The 23,076-nt window shown below is 36.7% G+C and overlaps 2 protein-coding genes across 2 annotated transcripts; both read right to left on the reverse strand.

Annotated features, from left to right (window-relative positions):
* Window positions 1–577: 577 nt before the first annotated feature.
* On the reverse strand, window positions 578–2,051 carry PKNH_0937200 (VPS9 domain-containing protein, putative; the record flags this gene model as incomplete). The annotated part of the gene is made up of 2 exons (XM_002259360.1): window positions 578–898; window positions 1,176–2,051. The coding sequence occupies 2 exons, from the start codon at window positions 2,049–2,051 to the stop codon at window positions 578–580; spliced, it is 1,197 nt and encodes a 398-aa protein (XP_002259396.1).
* A 1,454-nt stretch (window positions 2,052–3,505) lies between these two features.
* Window positions 3,506–12,006, reverse strand: PKNH_0937300 (AP2 domain transcription factor, putative; the record flags this gene model as incomplete). Its single annotated transcript, XM_002259361.1, has 3 exons — window positions 3,506–3,892; window positions 4,110–11,041; window positions 11,187–12,006. The coding sequence occupies 3 exons, from the start codon at window positions 12,004–12,006 to the stop codon at window positions 3,506–3,508; spliced, it is 8,139 nt and encodes a 2,712-aa protein (XP_002259397.1).
* Between the last annotated feature and the right edge of the window lie 11,070 nt (window positions 12,007–23,076).

Here is a 23,076-nt window from a genome sequence, read left to right on the forward strand (position 1 = left end):
ATTACGCCTTTTTTCCATTTTTTTACTTTTTGGTTTTTTTTTTTTTTTTTTTTTTTTTTTTGCCTTAATTTTAGCCCAAACTTGTAATATAAAATTGTTGAAAATCTACAATATTCCATTTCTGCTGTAAAGGAGATTGACCACACGGCGGGGAGCATAATCATATGTATACACTTGCGTGTACACATATTCAGCCATGGGCGTTTAAACCGGGGACAATTCCCACATGTACAGAATGTAGGTGTGTGTATGCGGGGGTAGTCTTTTCATTTGTAAATTTGAAATGGGAGAAAGCTGTCTATGGTTTCCTTTCAAAGGGGTGAACAAAAGTTTCTTCTTTTTTTTTTTTTTTTTTTTTGTGGAGGCAGGGGTTTTGTGTATCAGGTGCATCGAATGTAAGCCAAAGTGGGAACAAATGTAAACATAAACAGTTTTTAGAATAAAAAAAAAAAAAAAAAAAAAAAAAAGTCAAACGGAGTAAAAAAGGGGGGGAAAACTAAAGATGGAAAATCCACAGTATGCATCTTCCTCTTTATCTGTCTGGGCGCGGTAGACTGCCACGAGATAGTGCCCAAGGCTATGCTTCCTTCATATCGCAGAGGTAAATAATTGAAGAGTGAAATATTGTGAAGACAAATGATAATTTATCAATTTTTTCGGATGCCTTTAAATTATCTATGTACATGTGCAAATGAATGGAATGGCTAATTATGTTTTTTATCTGACCAAAAGAAATTGCCGCTACGAGGATTGAAATAAGACTGTCACTGTTAATGTCGTAAGTTTTTAAGTTTTGTTTTTTCAACTTTTGATTTGTGCATGAAATAATTTCGCATATTATTTTGCTGATGTTATCTAGGATGTATATTTTGTCGATTGGGTTGTTGCACTTTTCCATCTGCAGCGGAGGAAGGGAGAGGGGTAAAACACGGGTGTGATAGCTAACATGTGCAATGGGTACAAATGCATACAATTGTGCATGCACAGGGTGTACAAACGATGCAATAAATATTCATGTAGAGAGTGGTCTACACACAATGATCTGCACAGATAGTTGTTTCAAGTATTGAAATATGCACCGTTTTATATTTGTGTGCTCGCCCGTTCGTTCATTTATTTATTTATTTATTTATTTTATTTATTTTTTTTTTTTTTGCCTCGCCGATCTTCCTAACCTGCTTAATATGGAAGGCAGTTGTTTCCACGTGGAACATGCTGATATTTCGTAGATTTAACTTTTTTAAAAATCCGCTAATGTCCTTTCTCACGTAATTCATTTTTTCCTGAACTTTATTTTCTATTTGTTGGTAATTTTTAGTTAGCTGTTTCCATATAATGTTATACAGATAAGAATAGGTGTACTTCATTAGAGGCATCCTTATGTCACTTTTTAATGTACTTTCATTGACTTGGATTTGTAATTTTAGTGTGTCATCTACCATGTTGATAATTTTTTTTCCAATGCAATTTTCGAAGCCCTTAACGATAATGTACGAGTGGGAAAATTGCCAAAGTTGTGTGTATAGAAATTCTCGGCAGTTTTCGTTCTGCTTAAAAAATAGCGTTACGTCGTGTTTCCACTGCATTGCATTTGGTTTCCCCCACGAGGGGTTCCTGAACTGGTGATCCTTCTGCCCATCTACCTCTCCATCAGCTTTACCATCTTCATCGTTAATATAACTCATGGATTCACTATCTTGGTATCCTCCTTCCAATGGAATGTTAATAAAAATAATTTTCAAAAATCTATAATTGGCATTCGTTTCTATTTTTAAAATTTCGCAGATCCTACTCTCCTCAAATCCATATCCTGTGCAAACATACTTGCCATCAATTTCGATGGACTGCCCGGACAAATTTATGTATACATTCTTTAAGTGGCTCTTGTAGCATATATGCTTTTTCAGGAAATCTATATCTATGCTTATATTTACGAGGGTTTTAGCCTCTGGGAGTAGAATTATATGCGTCCTGTTGGACAGGTTTTCATGGAAGGATTTGTACTTGCTCCCCAGGATGCTGAGCACGGGGTGCACTCTGACGGGTTCCATTTGGGTGGGCTTGTCCTCAGGTGGGGTTGCTCGGAAATCGGCAGAAGGTTATTCACAGGTGTTAGCACTTTATGCTCCTTCACTCAGCTTTGTGTCACCTTGCATAGCGCCCCGTCTGGTGGGTAAAATAATACCTCAGTAGGGGGGCGTCGCTTTAATGGGCTGCCTTTCCCACGAAAGGGGATAACCTCTCATCTGACTCGAATTGAATTTCATTTAGAGTAACCCCTATGGCGACATATGCTGAGGGGATCATTCCACGGAGTTTACTGCCCTCTGAGAGGCTTACCCTTCCGTAATCGGGGTCGTGGGAAAGTAACTCACGCGCTATGTCAACCAATTTGTGCAACTGCGATTATGCATTTTCCTTTCTGCGTAGCAGCATATTTTACCTTCAGTGGAGCTTAGCGATACTGGTGATATATATATTTTCCTTCCATTTTGTGAAAACACCCCACCCCGCGGTGAGTGCGCGGTACACGTAATGAAAAAAAAACAGCGTGAACTTTTTAGAGAAGCTGTTTAATTTTTTTTTTTTTTTTAATAAAAAAGGAGCCCAATAAATGACATGTGATTTGCCCTTGTGGAGCAAAATAAAATGGGCTACTTCAAATTATGTCACGGTATAAATTAAGGCTTTTTCGCCGGTTGGCATTTCAAATTAACTGCAGTAATTTTTTCAAAAAGAAGTTACCCATCTGCTGGTTGTCATTTTTTTTTTTTTTTTTTTTTTCTGAGTGCACTTTTTCAGTCGTCCGGAAAGAACTGCAAAATGATTTTAAACTGTTTGCCTTCGTATCCAATATGGTGCACATTTCGCCAAGCATTGCTACACCATGACATGCTACATTTTGTTCTTTTTTTCCCTACTAAAAAGCCATCTCCTCTCCACCACCCCTCTATGCATCACCATTCTATGTATGCGCCTTTTGTAGTTGAACGGAACGCATCGTTATCTCACCCACAAAAGAGCTGCTTAATGGCAAAGGCAGGAACACGTGTATTTAGAAAAAAGCGTTTTGGACTTTTTACTTATAAAATTTTCTTCTATTTCCTCTACGTCTGCATATCCAGCGAGATATGTGTTAGAAAGGTAGGCTCGTTGCTGGGTCTCCTTTGCAGACACATGCGAAGGTAAAAGTTACAAAAAAACTTCAAAATGGAAGAGTGGGTAAATAAAAAAAGAACCATAAATGTGCAACTCAAAAAAAAAATACAACGATTAAATATCAACAGAATGTGATATACACATTAATTATATAAAAAAAAAAAAAAAAAAAAAAAAAAAATCCACTTTTGGCGGCCCGTCGATTTAATTATACATATATGTGTGGGTGTACGTACAATCCGCGAGTTGCCTTTTTTTTCTTTTTTTAATTCTTGCTTTATGTGGTGCATTTTCACTCGTTGGGTAATTTGGCGCTTTCGTCTCCCCTTGTTGTTGCTGCGGGGCTTCAGTATGACGTGTTGTAGGTTTGCAAATCGAGGGAGTGGATGATCTGCCTCTGAATTTCGAGGGACTGAGTTGACGGCAGAACGTTATTTAAAATTTCCATGCTGAACAGTCGGAGGTAAGGAATAAGGGATGAAACCCCAATAGAATTCTGGGTGTATTCTATGTGGTACTTGATGGATTGCTCCTTCCTCTTCTTCTCGTTATTTAACACGTCTGCAATTTTTACGTTCGTTGTGGAACTGATGTTTTTGTATAGGTGAAACAACTTCGGAATGGAATTCATTAAAATGTCATTCAGGCAAATTATGATGGCTGTTTTTAGCAGCTCGTAGTACTTGTCGTCAATGTTCAGGGTTGGGAAGGAAGTGCTATTCTCTCTTGGGATCTATACATTGGAAAGAACGGGAGAAGAAAAAAATAAATGTAAAATATATTTATAAAATATGTACAGCTCAGATATTACGTAGTTGCCACATTAGCAAAATGAAAGCGCACCAGGTTGGTAACCCCCCCCCCCTCCATTAGTATGCTCAGATGAACGAGTCATGCATGTATAATACAGCGGATGGAGAGATATACACATTAAGGGTGATGATTATTACCTTTTTCGTTTCTCCCAAGGAATCTTCTCTGTTCAAGTCCACTTGGGTGGAACCATTATTGCTTACATCAGGTGCGTTTTCAAACATGCCATCTGCGAAATCGTTGTGCGCTTCCTGCTTTTTCTTGTACTGATAGTTATAGAGCGAGCTATGTTTGGAGTTTTCGGGGCTGGAATTGTAAAGCTGCGTTAAGTTGTTGGAGTTTATTTGTCCCTGCTCAGATGTGCTGTTCAGTTTTCCGCCGATGAGGTTTCCACTGCTTGGGCTGTTGCCGTTGAGGCCGATACCCAGACTATTTAATCCTCCCACTTGTGCCTGTCTGCGAATCTGTTGAATGGCTTCAATGCTCAACTTGTAGGCCTCTTTAACACCTCGCCTTATAACTGAGTAGGCCTTCCTATACCCATTAATCTTAATTCGGAAACACTTGTTCGCTTCGTCGTATATGAGTCCTTCGACAAATTTGCATTTGTGAACCTCTTTGTTTATTCGGATATCCCTTTCCTCAACTGTTTCGTCTAGCAGTCCACTAAAATTGAACGACTTATTTTCCCCATCGAAGTTGTATGTTTTGTATAGGTCTTCTTTTCCATGTTCATAGTTTTCGTCTCCTGGGTAAGCCATATTATTTGAATAAGAGAAGCACAAGTTCTCATCGATGTTGTGCGATATCAATTTATTTAATAATTCTACTTCCATCAGTGCCTTACTGTTATGTGTGTGAGTATCTTGGTCATTATGAGTGATGTTTTTTCCGTAGGGTTCCTCATGTGAGGGTTGTTCTCCGAACGTGGTTGATATTTTATGCAGGTTGTTATTTGGACCATCGTCGCTGTCCAATCCAGCAAAACTCACGTGACCCGTCTTGCTTCCATCATCACTGTTCATGCCACTTTTTGTGAAATTTATATTTGGACTAACATTGTTGCTACTACTGTTGCTTTTTCCATTTTTTAAATCTTCTAATTTATTCAACTCACTTTTTCCATCCTCCCCCTTCAAGTAATAATCCTGATTACCGTTAATATTATCAACTTCGTATATATGTGTTGGGGAATAATTCGCTGGGTTGCCACCGCTGTTGCTTATGGCACTGTTGCTAGATGACGCATTGTGTCCATTTAGTTTCTTCAATTGGCTAGTTCTATTCTCTTTAAGGAATGTCTCTCCTCCTGCTAAAATGGATGCCGTAGGTCCTGTTCCTTCGTTTAACAGGTGCATTAAATTGGAATCCGTCATCATTGACATGATCCCATTTTCATTCTTGGATGGGTAATAATTTCCTCGAAGCCTCCTTTCACCATTGCACTTATTATTCTTCCCATTGAAGTTTGTTTTATCATCCTCCAAATTAGAAAAATTATCGTCGTGGCTTACGCTGTTCGTGCTACTGTTGTTCGTTAGATCCTTCTTACCTCCACTACAGTTGCCTGAGCAAATTCCTCCGCACGTTCCGCTGCAATTTGTACTACTTCCGCCAATTGCGGTACACAACCCCGTACAGACTGCACCACAAACTGCACTACAACTACTTGTCGTTGCACCTCCAATTCCGTTCGCCTTCTTATCCCAAAGGTAATCATAAACGTTGGAAGTAACGTATCCAAGGTTGTTGTTTCCCTTTGTACCGAAGGCAGCACTTACTATGCCTGCTATACCTCGTGGATCTCCCCCACCAGGAACGAGATCCTTGTCATTATTACCATTACCCATATTACACAAGGACATGGCTTTTTTTTTTAAATTTTCCTCCTCCATATTGTGGGCAGCAGATTCATGTGTGAAACTACTTTTTTCGTCTTTAATCAGTCCATTATTGCTGGTATTTTTTAAATTATATTTGTAGTTGCTAGACATACTTGAGCTTTTCTGCGGATAGCATTTCCCTTTATTCGTTTCTAAGATGCGGTTACGAAATTCGGCTGCTAATTTGTATGCTTGGTATACTCCTCTCGTTCGAACTCCAAAAGATTTTCTAAATCCGCATACACTTACAGTCCAGTAGTTTCTTCTTTTATCAAAGAACATTCCTTGCAACTTTGGCAGGCTGGCAGCTTGGTTCAGTATTTCACTTTTGGGCAATCTCACATTTATGTTGTTATCAATAAGGGAATCTAGTTTCTCATTCGTTTTGTTAATGGATTTATTCTCCATATTGGACATGTATTTTTCATAATTACGAAGACCTGCCCCTTTTCCGTTACTATTATTACTATGCGTCAAGTCTGTATTCAGGGTAGTAGTAGACGTACTGATGTTACTACCTGCAGTAGCGTTATCGGCATTATTTCTAACATACTCTAGCATAGCGGCAATGTCTCCTCCCGCCACAACTCCCTGTTGTTGCTTCAACAAATTTATATGATTACTATTTCCGTTCTTTCCATGCATCATTATATCACTATTTGAGTCCATGCTATTCCCTCCTAGAAAGTTCGAATCATAATTTTCTTCGTTTTTTATGCCTCTTCCACCGATAGAGCTCTTCGTGGTTGCAGTCGCGGTCGCACCGCCATCCTCCTGATAAGCATTGCTGTTGTTCGTACCGGATGTGGTGTTATAACCATATTCATTCGTTCGATTTGTCTTCTTCTGCCTATCCGATCCGGAGTAATCCATTTTGTAACTTGCATCTTCTTCATTCAACAGATAGTCATTATTTCCGTTAAGTAGGTGGCTACCTTCACGGAGGTCAAAATATTTTTTGCTCTCCATTAGTAGTCCCTTCCGCATACTACCACTATTGCTGCTATTTCGATTTCCATCATTTCGATCATTAGCATCGTCACTTTCTGTGTTATCGCTACCTGCACCAGCATTTTCTGCGATATCTCCAATGCCATTTTTGCCCTTTCCAATGCTTCGTGCGTTAGCCTTTCTCCTCTTCCTTGTTTTCTCATTTTCATTATCAATAGAATTGGTATGATTCATGTGGTTAAAAAATTCGCTATTGTGCGTAAGCAGCAAGTCGTCTTTCCCATTGCCTTTCCGACTGGCTAGATCTGTTGCGTACTTATATGCTTGAAGTAGCGCCGCTGTGTTCTTCCCCTTTATGTCATTCCCATTCTGAGAGGAATGAACAACCTCTCCGTTGGGTAACTCGAACTTTATTAACTTCCTTGGGTCTGCATAACTCAAATTGTTACTCTCACTTCCACTGTTCATCATGAGGAATTTTCTTTTCTCAGCCATTTTTCCCAAACCTGGAAACTCCTGCCTATAAACTGCATCTTCCTGTTCCTCCTCCTCATCATCATAATGTTCATTTCCTGTAGTTCCATTACAATTGTTATTTCCCTTTCGCATGGACATCAGCATTTCACTTATCTTACTGAGGTAGTTAGTATTCACCTGAGTACAATCACCTAAATTTATATGGTCCTTATTTTTACTATAATAATCTAGGGTTTTGTGTTGGTTGCTTTGTTTTAGATCTTCGCCGGTACCACGTTCATCGAAATCCTCCTCCTCATTGTTATCTTCATTGAGGTGATGCTCACTGTTTGTGTTGTCAAACTCAAAATTGTTAAGGAACTCTCGAATGGACTCGGAAAAATCCTCCTTATTTTCATCAAAGTTGTTGGATTTTTTAATTTGAAGAAAATACTCACAGCATTTTTTATACGAGAGTATAACATCGTTATTATAATCACATGGATTGAAAAAGCTGATTCGTAGATTTTTATTTATGTCTTTAAAAAACACAACCCATTTTCTCATTTTCTCTTCCCAAATTATTCCTTTTACCCAAGGTTTCAAGCTGTTCGCTAACTTGGTCTGCTCGCACGTATTACTACTTGGTAATTTTTGGATGCACTCGAAGTATTTCAATTCTTTGAACGTGTCGTCTAGCTGGGCGTGGTTCCTTTCGTCTTGAACAAAGTCAGCAATGTTGTACGGGCTGTGGCTGCCAACCGTTTGGTTGTTGTCATCCGTTTGGCTATTTTCACCTGTCCCCCTTTTGACGCTCACCTGGCTATCCCCTTCGGCCTCGTCCTCTGCTCCAGTTTGGCTTTGACCATCACATCGATCAGCACGATCAGCACCATCAGCACCATCAGCGCCATCAACACCATCAACACCATCAACACCATCAACACCATCAACACCATCAGCACCATCAACACCATCGTCAAGCTGTTCGCCATCCTTTTCCGCATGCTCTGTTGCGCTCTTTTCCTCCCCTTTTCGCTTATTCAAATACTCCACGGCATCCTCAAACGCCCTGCATATCCCCCCTTCGAATGAGTACCTCTTCTTTTCCTCATCCTTGTAGTTCACCACAAAGCACAGGTTTTCGAGGTCATGAGAAATTTCTTCAATTGAGGGGAATTTCTTCAATTCACTACTTAAGTAAAAAGAAAATGAATTCATTCTCAACTTTGAGCAATAGTTATAACCAATTTCTACTCCTTCTTTGTTCTTCACGTAGATATGTTTTGTAATTTCGTTTCCACTTTCGTCCCATAATTTGCATACCCACATATTTCTTTGCTTGTTCCACTGTATGCCTTTTTTCCACGGGTATAACTTGGTAGCAATTTCGTTACATTCGTGATTTTTCTTTGTTTTTTTTTCCTCCACTTGTTTTTCTTCCGTTGAGTTGTCCTCCTTCTGCATTGTTGTCATGGCATCGCTTGATGCACTGTCGTTCTCTTCCTTCTGTTCGGTCATATTTTCCACATCTTTTTCTAGGCATTCCCCTTCCATTTCTCTTTGCGTATCCTGATCAGCTGAATTATCCCCATTCGATTTTCCTTCCTCCTGGGTAACTACGTTTGCATCTTCTTCACTTCCTGGATTGTCCGTTACCGCGTCGCCATTACTACTCGTATGATTAACAGATGTATCATTCTGAGCAGACTGCACATGGTTTTCACTTTCGGTATCCCCTAAAGGAGATGAATCCTCCCGTTCTTCCTCCTCCACATTCATCACATCATCGTCTTCTTCATCTTTCACTGTGATGTAATCATCATAATTCATAGAGGCTTCCACGTGTCTTCTGATTACACTTTGCAGTTCGTTCATCGTACAAGCACTATAACTACTTTGTTCATTTTCCCTGTTCGGATCCGTTACGTTTTCATCCGTTTTATCCCCTACAGAAGTAGTAGTCATATTTATTAAATTGTTCATTTCTTTAATAATTTTATCATCCTCCTCAACCTTATTATTATTATTATTCATTAGGTTCTTTATCATTTTGTTAAAGTTTAGTATATTTTCGTAATTTAAATGTTCATTTATTTTTTGTTTTTTTTCTACTTCATTTTGGAAATGTTCTTCATCATCATTGGCATGCCCTGATCCTTCTCTTTCTCTTTGGAAAAATTGCCCAAAGGCGAGGTTTTCCTCCTCCCGGTTGGTGGGGTCATTATCATCGATGTGGCTGCCCTCTCCGATATCTTCACCATAGTGTCGTGATCCATTTCGCACAGGTTTGTCTTCCAAGGATTGATCATTATCGTCCATATTTATGGATGAGTCTAATGCTCCATCTTTTTCGCCGCTCAATTTTAAAAATGCCCCAAAGATTTGTGGATCTGTTATACCTCCACTGATACTCCCTTGAAAGGGATTCTTCTTCTTCCTACTACTACTACTACTACCGCTACAGGCGTTGTTCATGTTGTTGTGGCTACTACTGCTATAATCCTCGTTATTGTTTACCGCTCCATACTCTTGACTCTTTACGAGATGGTCCCATTTTACTACTCCTATTGCCCTTTTTGCATTATCCTCCTCATCCAAGGTATGGTTCATCGTGGTGCTAATACTTTCGATGGATTTATTATTCGTGTTACCATTTTTAAGTACGTTGCTCAGAAGGTGGTAAGTATTTTGGTCTTCCTCGCTTATAAGGCTCGTGCTCAGAAGGTGCAATAGCTTCGCACTGTTATCATCATTGTTCTTTTTCATACTACTCAAGTAGGCTAAACTTGATTGTTCATTACTGCTCTTGCCTGCCATATTACTACTACTATTTGTGAGAATATTTTTATGACTACCAAAATCGCTTCCAGTAATTCCATCATCTTCTAGGATGGGAAAGCTGGAACCGTTCACTGCTGCGTAACTTGACTCGTTGTACAAGTCGGACTTGAAATGACTACTACTACTACTATCATTCGCGTTGTTGTTGTTACTTGCTCCGTATGCGCGAGGGGCTAAGCCTTTGATACGCGCCAATAAATCACTACCCTCATCATTTTCATTCGCACTGTTTGTGCTGTTTAACTGCTTTACTGCATTGTTAAAATAATGAAAATCGTTACTCAAAAACGATGTTTCATTTTTGTAAAAATTGTTATATTCATTTGGATGGGTGCTCTTATCCGAACGAGGATTCCCTACATCTGAATCTGATTGTCCCACTTTCTGCTTCTTGTCAGAAAGGTATTCACTGTACGTGTTATTGTTGTACTCCCCTCCAAGGAAATGTTTATTACCTCCGTTGTATATATTATTTTCATGATGGGAAATTAGCCCATTCATTTCTCCACTGTCTATTGGGGTTGTCAATAGCTTGTTTGCTAGGTTAAACAATTTACTTGTTTTTTCTTTACGTTGTTCCAGGGATGAAGAGCCAACACCCCCTTGTTCGCTGAGGTCATTTTCTGACGCAATTAGTCCTTTCATATTTTCCCCTTTGAACATTTTTGCAATTTGGCCGCCATTTGCACCTCCATTTTGATTGCCATTTTGGCTAGCATCTTGATTGACATTTTTACACATTTTATCCTGATTACAGACGGTCAATCTGTTGATGCACTGAACGGCCATTTCGTATGCGTTATTGTATCCATAAATATCCACGGGGAATTTATTAACCAGGACCTTATTGTCATAGTCATACGTGACTACCCACTCCTTTTGGATGGAATCATACGACAGGTACTTGAAGATCAGTTTGTTTTTCCCTTGGATATCTGCAAGGAAATGAGGAAACGAGAAGGTGAGGAAATTTGTCATCATATAAGGGACACCACGTATACATAACGGGGGTGAAAACTACATACTAGTGCTATTATGAAGTATTTGCAACACGGTGTCCGTGGGGTCCATTTTGCATACCTTTAAATCCATTTGGAATTTGCGAATTGATATTCAGAAGATTCAGATGGGACGTTTTCGATTCGCCTTGCTGCTTCTTCAAGTGACCCAAATTAGCCGTTTCGAAATTTTTCCTGTGCTGTATGGCTAGCCGTCTGGCTTCTTCGAACCCATACTTATAAACAGGAAAGTATCTATTGATGCACCTTCCATTAATACAAATGCCGGAAAGCCATCTGTTCTGTGATTTGTCGAATCGAACACCAACTACGTGAGGTAACTTCTCTGCCATTTTGGCATAATTATTTTCACTGCTATTGGATAAATGTTTGGCTCGATTACAATTTGCTTTGCTCGAACCATTTGTACCAGGGTTGTAGCTCTTCCCTTTATCTGCCCTAAGTGAGTTGTTACTTCCATTATGTTCCATTTTTACTTCATTCTTTAAGTTTAGAATTTCTTCGTTTTGCGCCCTGTGGTTTTTTATTCTCATTCTTTTTTCATTGTCACTTGAATCTTTTAAGTTATTACTATCGTCAAAAAACACACTTTTTTTATTCTCATGCGATATGATCGAATTGACATGGAGGTCATTCATCATTGGGTTGTCTCCTACCCTTTGGTTGGGGTTATACATGTCATGATATTTTCTCTGTTCTTTTGTTCTATTCGTCCCCGATGTTTCATATTCATCTGAGGCTTCACCATTTTTTAGAAAACTCACTCGACCTTTGGACTCCTCGCTGTTTAAGTCATTACTGTAATCGCTGTTATAATAAAGCGAATTCATAGTTTTCTTCCTCCTCGCTCTGACTGGCCTTTTATTTAAATCTTTCTTCATTTTCCTCTATTTATTTATCTTATTATTATATTTTTTTTTTTATTCCTTTCTCCCCTGATTTACTGATCTAACGACTAGTTAGAGACTTCCCTCTAGCGATGTATCAAAGACGTTGTCTAACGATATATTGATTCACCACTCTTCGGATTCTCCACTTTGTTGATTTATACAAATTTCATAATATGAAGACTGGCACGTGGAAAGCAGGTATGGGATGGTTGTACTGTGTACAGCACTAGGATTATCTATGGGTCCGTCTAGGGGGTTGCCTATGCGCTCGTCTGCGTCTCCACCAACGTGTCTTTCCACGTATATGTATGTACGAAAGAAGCGCAGGCTAGTATACGCAGGAAGAGCAAATTCAGCTCTCGCAGTTACAAAAAATATTCAAGTATTACGAAACAGATGGTGATATGTGCAGAGGAATATGAAGAAAATATTACATAAATTCAGTGGAAGAAATAAACAAAAAAAAAAAAAAGGCAATACTTACATTAAACACTACTACTACTACTGTGGCATTATATATATATACGAATGTATGCACTTATGCACTATGCGTAGTAATTTTTTGAAAGACTATAAAAAAATACTGAAAAAAAAAAAAAAAAAAAAAAAGACCAAAGAAAGAGGGAGTATGTGGGAGGCGCTATAAAAAGGAACTATGTGAGGAACTACAAAAAGACATACCAAGGGACGTACAAAAATAGGTACAAAAATAAATACAAAAAGGAACTACAAAAAGAGTGGTTACAAAAAGACTACAAAGGGAACCACAAAAAACTGTAGAAAAAACTACATATGAACTATAAAAAACGATAAAAAAAAAAATTATTCAAAAAAAAATTTATAAGAGGGACAATAAAAAAAAATTAGAAAAAATAGGAAAAGAAAAATCATAATATGTTATAAAAAGGTGATAAGAAAATATAAAAAATATATATATAAAAACTGCTCTTAAAATTTTGTACAGAACGGGTTACAAAAGTATGGAACATGTAAATAATATCTCCGCCAATGAATTTATTAAATAGAGAAAAAAAGAAAAAAATGGAAACATACGAGTGCAAAAAAAAAAAAAAAAAAAGGAATGTTGTTGTAAAATTATTTGTACGAAGTATTCACGCATGCCGTGGGCATATATATATGCGCACGGGGTGGCAAATACAGACGCATACAGAATAAACCAACATCTACATATCCACAGGGCGCAATGAAACAAAAATATAGATGAGGATAAATTACAATTTTGTCTGTACTAATATTATTCTACATGTCATATTGTGTACCTTGTGGCGATATTATGCCATGCACTATATAGTACACGCTTAGTGATATATCTAAACGATAAAAGTTGAATAGAAGAAGGCTTAACTACATGTACATGTATTATGCCCACATTGCACGGGTGTATCCTTAGGTTACATGCCTACATCTGATTGCATCTGCATCTGTAATAGTGCAGGATATCAGTGTATATATATATGCGCATATAGGCAAAAAGGAAATTGCGCAAACACGTTTGTGTTTCTCTAGGGACACAAATTCCAATTCGCAAAACTTCCTCTTGGTCTGTATTATGCACAATTCTAAATGTAAAAACAGGTAAAGAACGGGTAAAAAAAGATAAGTAAAAAAAAAAAAAAAAAAAAGAGAGATAAAAAAAAAAAGGGGAAATAAATAATGAAAAATGGGGATAAAAGAAAACAGATACAAGTTAAGAAGAAAATTCAATCTAATGCAATTTAGTTTACTTTAGCTCAGTTCAGTTTATATAAAGTGATAAAAAAAAAAAATGTATACATAATATATATTATATACACGGATATAATATACGCACGAATAGAGTAAACTTACGATAAAAACTGTATCTTCAATTATTCCACATTCATAAAAATAGAATGAAAATAATTCTCAAAAATTAAAAAGGTAATATGGAATAAATAATACATCTAAAAAAAAAAAAAAAAAAGAAAAAGAAAAAAGATCGATTTAATATATTTTTTTAATTTAATTTTTCCAAATTTAGAGTAATTTTTTTTAATTTAATAAAATGGAAAAATAGAGCAAAGCAATTTTAAAATGTATAGAATAAAATTTTCTTTTTTAATTAATCTAAAATAAATCTATTACATGTATAACGGGACAACTATTTTCTCTTTTCCCCACATGACGTTAATGCAGTATACCATTTTTTTCCTTCGACAGTAGTTGTAAGTGTTGCAATGGATACAATGCATATAATTATGGTATGGCTAACGGGTCGGCATAGGAAATATGCACGGAATGGGTGAAGAAAATAACCGTGCGAATATGTATATACAATGCAAGGGTATTTATATAATGTAATAGGTTATACAACAATCTCTTGGTGCACAGCCTGAGCGTCTTAAGCGTATATACGCAAACTCTTATGCGCATGTGTTTAGTACATACGGCGGCGACCCTATATTATACACGGGGTGGAACCTCCGTCATGCAGTGGAAACATGTATATGGTAATAAGTATATTTTACATATATTATGTACATGCATACGTACAACTTATGATATACATATATATATATACATTCATACGCACCTGCTTAAGAGCCCATAACTTCCCAATAAATTTTTACAGGCCTACGCGAGAGTGTACAAAATATACATGCAGTTTCTGCTTTACAATGTGGGTATATTTTTGTACAGCTTATTTCCCGGCATGTATTTTTATACATATATAAAATACAAAAAAAAAAAAAAAAAAAAAAAAAAACAGCCTTGCTTACACTATGTTTTATATATTCATTTATTTAATTTTGTATACATGCGCGATATATAGATGCGAAGGTGGCGCGCGCGGTGGGTGGAGAAATTAAAAAAAAGGCTATATTGATTAACAACAACGCAAAGTGTTGTAAACGTATATATGTATACCTACTTATATATACATGTTTATGCATACATTTCATAGCGCACTTTATACATGTACGTAAGTACAACAACGCGTTAAGTGCACAGTGCGTGTATGCGAAAAAAAAAAAAAAGAAAAAAAAAAAACGACTTAAATCTTAAATGAACGATAATTTTGGACACTTAAAACTGTTGCGACACATAGCGCATAAATATATACGTACAGGAAAAAACAAACAAATAAATGGAAAAGCAAAGGAGAACAAACTAAAAATGAATAAAGAAACAAGCGAACAAATGATACATAAAATGCAATAACGTACACAATTGCATATATAACATACAATCATATATTTATATATATGCATACAAATACCATGTGCACTCTTTTGAATCTCCTGCTTAAGTGAATTTTTCAAGATTTCCTCTTTTTAACAATACTCTGCGAACATCAAAAAAAAAAGAAAAAATAAAATAAAATAAAAATATATAAAAGTATATAAAATAAATAAAAATAAAGTAAAATAAACTTAATTTAATTTGCTTTAATTTGTTTTAATTTAGCAAAAGGAATTTCCCCCTTTTTTTCGTTTATTTTATCTTCTTTCACAAAATATTAATTTATAAAATAAATTTATAAAATAAAGAAATTAACAAAGTGTATATGTATATTGGCACAAATGACGCATTAAACTGAGCACATATACACTACTACACATATGTATGGATTGCGCGGATGTATAAATATGGAGCATGTGTAAACAACACACGTATGGTCTTTACACACATAGATAGCTTTAATCTGCCTTTTTAATTTATCCTGTGGAGAACGTACCCCTAGGTAATCATCAATTCACCTGAAGTGTAGGAAGCGCTAATGGCTTTATCCACATCTAGGTTATTTATGTATATATATGCAAGTGCATACGGGTATATTTTGTGTATGTACAAATTTATAAATTCAAGAATTTACAGATGTAATCTTTTTGTATCTACGTGACATATGCATACAGCCTGTACATCTGCACATGGAAAAAAAAAAAAAAGAAAAAAAAAAAAGACCATGAGTTGCACTCCGCTAGTACAAGTTTATACGCACGGACACATACATATGGGTATGTTCACCACCACAGAGCAATTATAATGAAACAAAACAAGCACTACGAATTGTGTACGCACCCCAATTCATTCACACACAAGTTGTACATGCGTTGTATGTACGTTGTGTATAGGTTGCATGTACGTTGTGTATAGGTTGCATGAAATGATATGTACTTTCACATACACAGATGCATTTGCGCCTATTTCTATGCACGTAGCATCGATCACATCGCCACTTCCACTTTGGTATATGCCTGCACGCTAACGTCACATGGAATGAAAGTAGCTTCTATATGTACTGCGTGAAGGAACAGGTTTAAATACACAGATGCGTGACGACAAAAGGCGTTGTGTGAAAAAGTGTAGATGTCCCATCTGTTTATAGAAACTATTAGTTCGTGTATGTGAAGCATCAGAGCTGATGACAGAACGAGGGGCCGCGACGCATCGGGTAACTACATTGATGTAAACACATACTAGTAGTGCACAAGAATGTCATTACACGCTATGCAGTTCCGCTTTGGTGTGATAATGCATATGTATAGGCGGCTGTTCATATGCAACGAAGATTACCTTAGTGTATACGCAGAGGTACGTACGTGCTAGTAGTTCTGCAGTTACATGTATGTTACGCACGTGTACATGTGCTTACGCGTAGGCGCATTTTCGTATATTACATGTCGTGCTTGTGCAAAACTTAGAGATAAGCATATGCGTACAAGCCTGAACAGCTAAGTATGAAACGAAAGCGCAAGGTTGTTCAGAAAAAAAAAAAAAAAAGAAAGAAAGAAAAAAAGAAATGTACATATGTTCACGTATGGTACTCTTACATGTGCTTTGTATACGTAAGCCATGAAGGCACTATAGCGAAACGTAAGAGCGAGCGTAAACACGTTTTATCTACGGTCGCGTATACAACGTGAAGAATTTTTTTTTTTTTTTTTTGCAATAATTGATCTCTTCGGTACACGAGTTAAATCAAAGATACAGTATATAGGTGCGAGTTCATTTATGACATGTAGTCGTATATAATGCTCCTTTTTCTGAACATTGCAATGTAGCATGTTTGCACAAGTAGGTGGAGATGCACTTTTGTACAAGCACCTGATTAACATGTAAGTATGTGTGAATAAGTATTCATATATGCATAGGTATGAACATTTGTACACGATTATATATACATGCATAGTTAACTTCTTACACGCAAAAAGCACCACGTGTGGTGGGAGGAGTATGCAAATCAAAGGGAGCTATACCCCACCGCCTAGCTGGTTCTGAGTGGCTGTATAATAAACCAGCTGTGATCTTGAGTTGTTTATTAATCTTTTTTTTTTTTTTTTTTTTTTTTTTTTCTTACTATACTATTAACAATTGGTGCAGCTCCTCCTAAATTCTCAGTTCAGTAGAATATATGATCCGTATGTTGAGTAGTTTCTGTGATTGAAATTTCTGTAACGGCAAAAAAAAAAAAAAAAAAAAAAAAAATCCACAGCCACAGCTTCGAAAGGTTATTTTTTAAAAATTCTGTAACGTCATAAAAGTGACTACAATGATAATTCCAGTAAGGAAGTCAAGGTATGTCAGTTTATTCTTTTGCTGTGTTTTTATTTTTATTTTATTTATATATATATATATTTTTTTTTTTTGCGCTCAATCACAGAATGTTCTTAGTAGAACATAAATTATTCGGCATCACAACTTTTGTGAAAGCGATTTACACGTTGGTAGATAAACGAAGAAGCACATCCGCGAAAGTATTCTTACGTAAATATGTACATGTATGCATAAGAATATAACTGCAATATACATGTGGATGAGCTTTTATGGCCACGCAGCTGTTGGCCAAATGGAAGCACGCGGGTGTAGAGGGAGTCACGTACCAAGTGGCATATGCAAAAAATGTGTGCGTTGTTATGTATGTTGTTATATATGTTGTTATGCACGAAGTTATATACAAAGTTATTCACGAAGTTATATACAAAGTTATTCACGAAGTTATATACAAAGTTATTCACGAAGTTATATACAAAGTTATTCACGAAGTTACACGCAGAGATACACAAACACGTATGCTTATTCACACGTGTGTGTGTTTTTTTTTTTTTTTTTTTTTTTTGTTCCTTTTTGTTCTTCCTATTACAACTTGTAATGCGTTGCTACTGTATCGCCACTCAGTCGTTTTCGTCGAAGGATCAGAAAGAACAACAGGGCGAACAGCGCGTGTGGATGTGCAAGTCGACACATGTGCACATTCGACAAGTGCACTTAGAAAAAAAAAAAATGGACACGTGTACGTACAGGGATGATAGCCACTCGTATGTCGCTCTATTTACCTTCCCACTTATACGAAATGATTCATTAATCAAAATGTAACGCTGTTGTACGCAGGTTATTGGAAAAAAAAAAAAAAAAAAAAGTTATTCAATTAACAAGTATGCTGTCGAAGTATGCAAAAAAGGATAAAGCAAGGGGATTAATGGTACGTCAAAATGTTAATAACTGTGTTTACACAGGACAATTGTAGATTTCCCCGGCTGTCTATTGGTGCCTTCACACTCACTGTGTGTTTGTAAATATATGCTCATATGCGCTTTTCCCAAAAGGGAAATTCGTACATGTGAATCTAGAACGTGTAGAAAGAAAGGATGGAGAACAACAGCATATGCATGTGCCTAAAGGCGTGAAAGCTTTCTGCACTGGAAACGCAAAAAATATTCGCGCACTTGCAATATGTAATTTATTTTACTCACACTTGCAGTTAAACTTGCACTCATTTACATGTATATGTCGAGAAGGAAACACAAAGGGAAGTACTGCGCCCTGTTTCTCTAATTCTCATTAACATGTGTTGTTTTTTCGCACAAAAATTCCGCAATTTAAAGGGAGAAGAACGCAAAAGAGAGGTGAAATTGTGTGGAATATTTTGGATGAAAAATGCTAAGTAGATAGCGCAAAAAGATAAACGAGAAAGGAAAAAGGAATTGTAAAGAGATATAGCATCAATGTAATAAACTGGAAAAATGGTGAAAATAGGAAAAGGAAGGTTTTGCGATAAAGTAATCGTTCTGATGTCGAATTTAGTTCTTGCCAATTGTTCAACATCAAGAGGCACACTTTTTCACTTTAGGAATTGTATCAGAATAAAAAATAAAAAAGAATAATAAAAATGAAAAAAAAAAATGAATAAAGCAAAATGAAAAAAAAAAAAAATGAGAAATATGAAACGAGAAAAATAAAATGAGAAAAATAAAATGAGAAAAAATGGAGTACGCGAAACTGCAAAAATTCCCAATAGCTCGCGGACACACTTATGCTGCAGCTGCGCTAGCGCAGTTTCCGGCTCTATGCCGTTGCTAGGTAAGACCTGGTGAGCACGGGGCGGTATATAAAAGCACCTATTTTTGTACTTTATATGTGAGCCTCCTCACTGGCGTACTTTTGCACCGTTATCACGAGAACACATGTAAAAAGCTAGTTAAAAAGAGAACGTCCCCGCCGTTCTTGGGGCTAGTTCAAGAACTACACTTCTGCAGGGTAACTAAGCTGCGAAGAGATCCTTCCACTTGTTTAAATAAGAACTGCACAAGATTTTTAAAACATTCGCAAAGTTACCAAGCGTAGAATGAACGTTCAGCAGATGCACATCAGTAAAACAAAATGTAGAAAAAAAAACAATTTGAGTGAGCTTCGATGTCATACTTTTCTCAGAAGTTATCTTTCGAAAATCCGTATGTCCACTTATATACATAGGTACATATATTTTTTTTTAAAAAAAAAAAAAGACCTCGAAAAATGGGAACTCTCACCACTTGTTAGCACGTAAACAGTTTTGTAAACCGGAGTAGATGCATAAATGGTGTGCATGAACATGAGACAAAAAAAAAAAAAAAAAAAAAAATTAACTAACTACATGTATAAAAAGAGCAAGGAGCGACATTACGGATAATTTTACAAAGTACCAACAGCACCAACCGCGCCAACGGAAATGGTAAAACGGGGATATTTTTATTTTTCTCCCTTAATATATATATATATATAAAAAAAAAAAAAAAATGCGTACACTAACGAAGTTATGCATGCATGTATGCACGTCTCCGGCCAGGATAACTCGAGTTCACGTGGCCAAGCTGCCTAAGCTGATAAAACGTGACACGATTTAAACGCCGCCAGGGTAGGTGCACAAAAGCGTATGAATGCGCGCTCATGTATGTGCAGTGCGCCTCTCTGCGACAGCTCGTTCTTGCACGAGGGGCTGTAAACTAACTGCGAAAAGGAAGCGAGTAGCCATGCATGCAAGAACGTATAAATATGTAAAAGTGAATACATGTAGGTGCATCTACATAGTTATAAAGAAAAAAAAAAAAAAAAAAAAAAACACATCAGCTTCGAGGTGTAACTTAACTTGAAACGCATCTATGTAAGCAAAGAGGAGGGGTTAAAAAGGCCCCGGAAAATGATCATAATAGTATACTACACTTGCGTATCCCCGCACGACATGCGCGACAGCATGTGTGTCGAGTACCATGTGCCTCTACGGAGTTTTTTTCAAGCGGAAATAGAATTACGCACATGATAAAGAGAAACAAAAATTTCGCATAGCACATTGTTACATTATGGCTAGCTCGCGTATAGAGGGGCTTCGGCTATGAGATAAAAGAAAAAAAAAAAAAAAATTGCTCAGATAAAAAATTTGCAAAGAAGGCAGCTGTGAACATAGCATACTCTCCCGGGGACAACATCATCGGAGTGTATTGCAATGTGGAATGCAGAACGTGGGATGAAAAAAAAAAACTCTCCCTTTATTATCTTCGTACAAAACGAATAAACCGCCTTTTCAATTCCTTCCAAAATATTATAAAAAGCGATAACCCCCCGAAAGCGTGTAATTTTGGTAAAATTCTGCATAGGGATAAGCCTCCTTTTAGGAACAATTAAATCTATGTTAAATTCGCTACTTCTTTGACATCGCCAGGAATATGTGCGCAAATGATGAGTATATCGTGTGCCACAATGATTTGGCTTTATTCTTACGGTTCGCACTTCACCCTGTAGGAGGGCAACTCCAAACCTATAACGACTTCCACACCCATGTGTAATTATCTAAATGTTTTTTCCTTAAAAACCGTAAGAGAAAAATATATGTTCTTTGCACAAAATATTGGCAGTGTAAATATTTTTCTACCCTAAAAAGTAGCCATCCCGCAAAAATTTAAATAAAAGAACGCGCAGTTTGCAATCCTGGGGGAGAACTAATCCCTCCCCACACACACACACCAAAAAAAAAAAACCTCATTTTCATGCTTTACAAAGGTTAGATATTATTAGAGTTGTATTATGAAGGAAAAAAAAAAAGATAACGACAATTCTTATCAAATTTTTTTTTTTTTTTTTTAAATAAAAAAGGACCCTTAAAGAGGTATGTAGGAAGAATACGCATTAAAAAGGGTTAATATTTTTTAAGCGATAATCCAGGTTAGTTTTTACTACTTTTCATTTCAGCTGAACGGAAGTTTTGAACTAGTTTCTCCTCATCCTTCCTATGTAGATCTGTAAATTTGATTCTTATTAGAAATGAAAAATTCATGGGTGAATTTAAAATGTATTTTTATTCTACTTAATTTTCTCATCAAATGAAAAGATCGGTAGCGAAAGAGGAAAAAAAAAAAAATTCTGTTTAATTATGTGAAGTCGGGAAAAATTGCCTCAACATATATGTAAAGTGTATCCAAAAAAGAAATTGAACTGAACGGGAGCATGAACACTTTTACAACATTTCTCGGAATGCATGCAAGGGAGGGGGGGCTCAACCGCCTACCCCTTTGCATACATATTATATATATGCAAACGCATTTAACCAGTACTCTGGAACTATATTTGAAATGCCCCCATTTTTTTGTGCGCGCAGAAGTGGAGGCATTGGCTCTATACAGCGAAATGATATAAAAAGGAGAAGGCACCAGGAGACCAACTCTGTTTTCGCTCGCATGTATTTATGCATGCACAGTATATCTTACCATATACAACTTTTATTTAAGCTTTTATGGAATATATTACCACTCTGTGAATATTTTCCTTAATGTTCCTCCTCCCTTGAACAGGAAAAAAAAAAAAAAAATTAAAGCTCTTAATGCAACAGAATAAGGCGAAATGACGCGAAGCAAATGCCTTGCCCCTGCGTTACTAATCACGCTTCACCATTTTAAACATCTACAGGGGCATGAATTGGCCATGTTTATGTATTTTCTCTTGAGCAGCGTAGCGTTTACGCTGTTATTTTTGGTATCAAGCGCTAAGGCGGCTTCCTCATTCGTGTGCGCATGAGTACCTACGTGCAAATGTACATATGTACTCTCTCTCACATATATGCATTACCCCAAATAGGGAAGGAAAAAGTGAGAGGGGGTCATTTGTGTGCGAATTTTTCCAAGAACATGCTCATCAACCCCACATAATGGTATTTCCCGACGAATAACAAATAAGGAAAAGCAATATAAATTGCATTCGATTGAGAGAAAAAAAGCGGCTCATGTAGAATTGTCAATATCGCCTCATTCGGTAGGTACATAGGTCAAATTTTACGGCGCATTAAAAATCTGCATAAAATGTTACCTGCAAGCTAGCTAAAAAAAAAAAAAAAAAAAAAAATTTTAGCAATTCCCTGCTGCGAAATGTCTACCAAAGCGTTAATCCGAAATGCTACAATGTGTAAGCATTTATTCACGTTTTGTTAAAAGGAGGTAAAAAAGACGTTTAATCTGCACTTTATGAGTACCTTAATCATGGTATGTCTGCAAAGGAACCCACACAATTGTGACAAAATAAAGCAAAGCTACTGTTTACACACACACACACAAAAAAAAAAAATAAATAAAATACTCTTAAAAAAAGCTAGATAAATTGAAAATTTGGAAAAAGTAAAAGGCAACACAACAGGTGCATCGCATTATGGACAGTTACCCACATGAAAAACAAAAACAGGAGAAACGGTGAAATGTCCGAGGAACTATCCTTCTTGTGTCATTTCAGCGAGGCATCTATTCTTGTATGCATCGCATGAGCGAAGGTGCCACTGAAAGG

The sequence above is a fragment of the Plasmodium knowlesi genome, assembly GCF_000006355.2.
Source record: "Plasmodium knowlesi strain H genome assembly, chromosome: 9".
NCBI classification, from domain to species: Eukaryota; Apicomplexa; class Aconoidasida; order Haemosporida; family Plasmodiidae; genus Plasmodium; species Plasmodium knowlesi.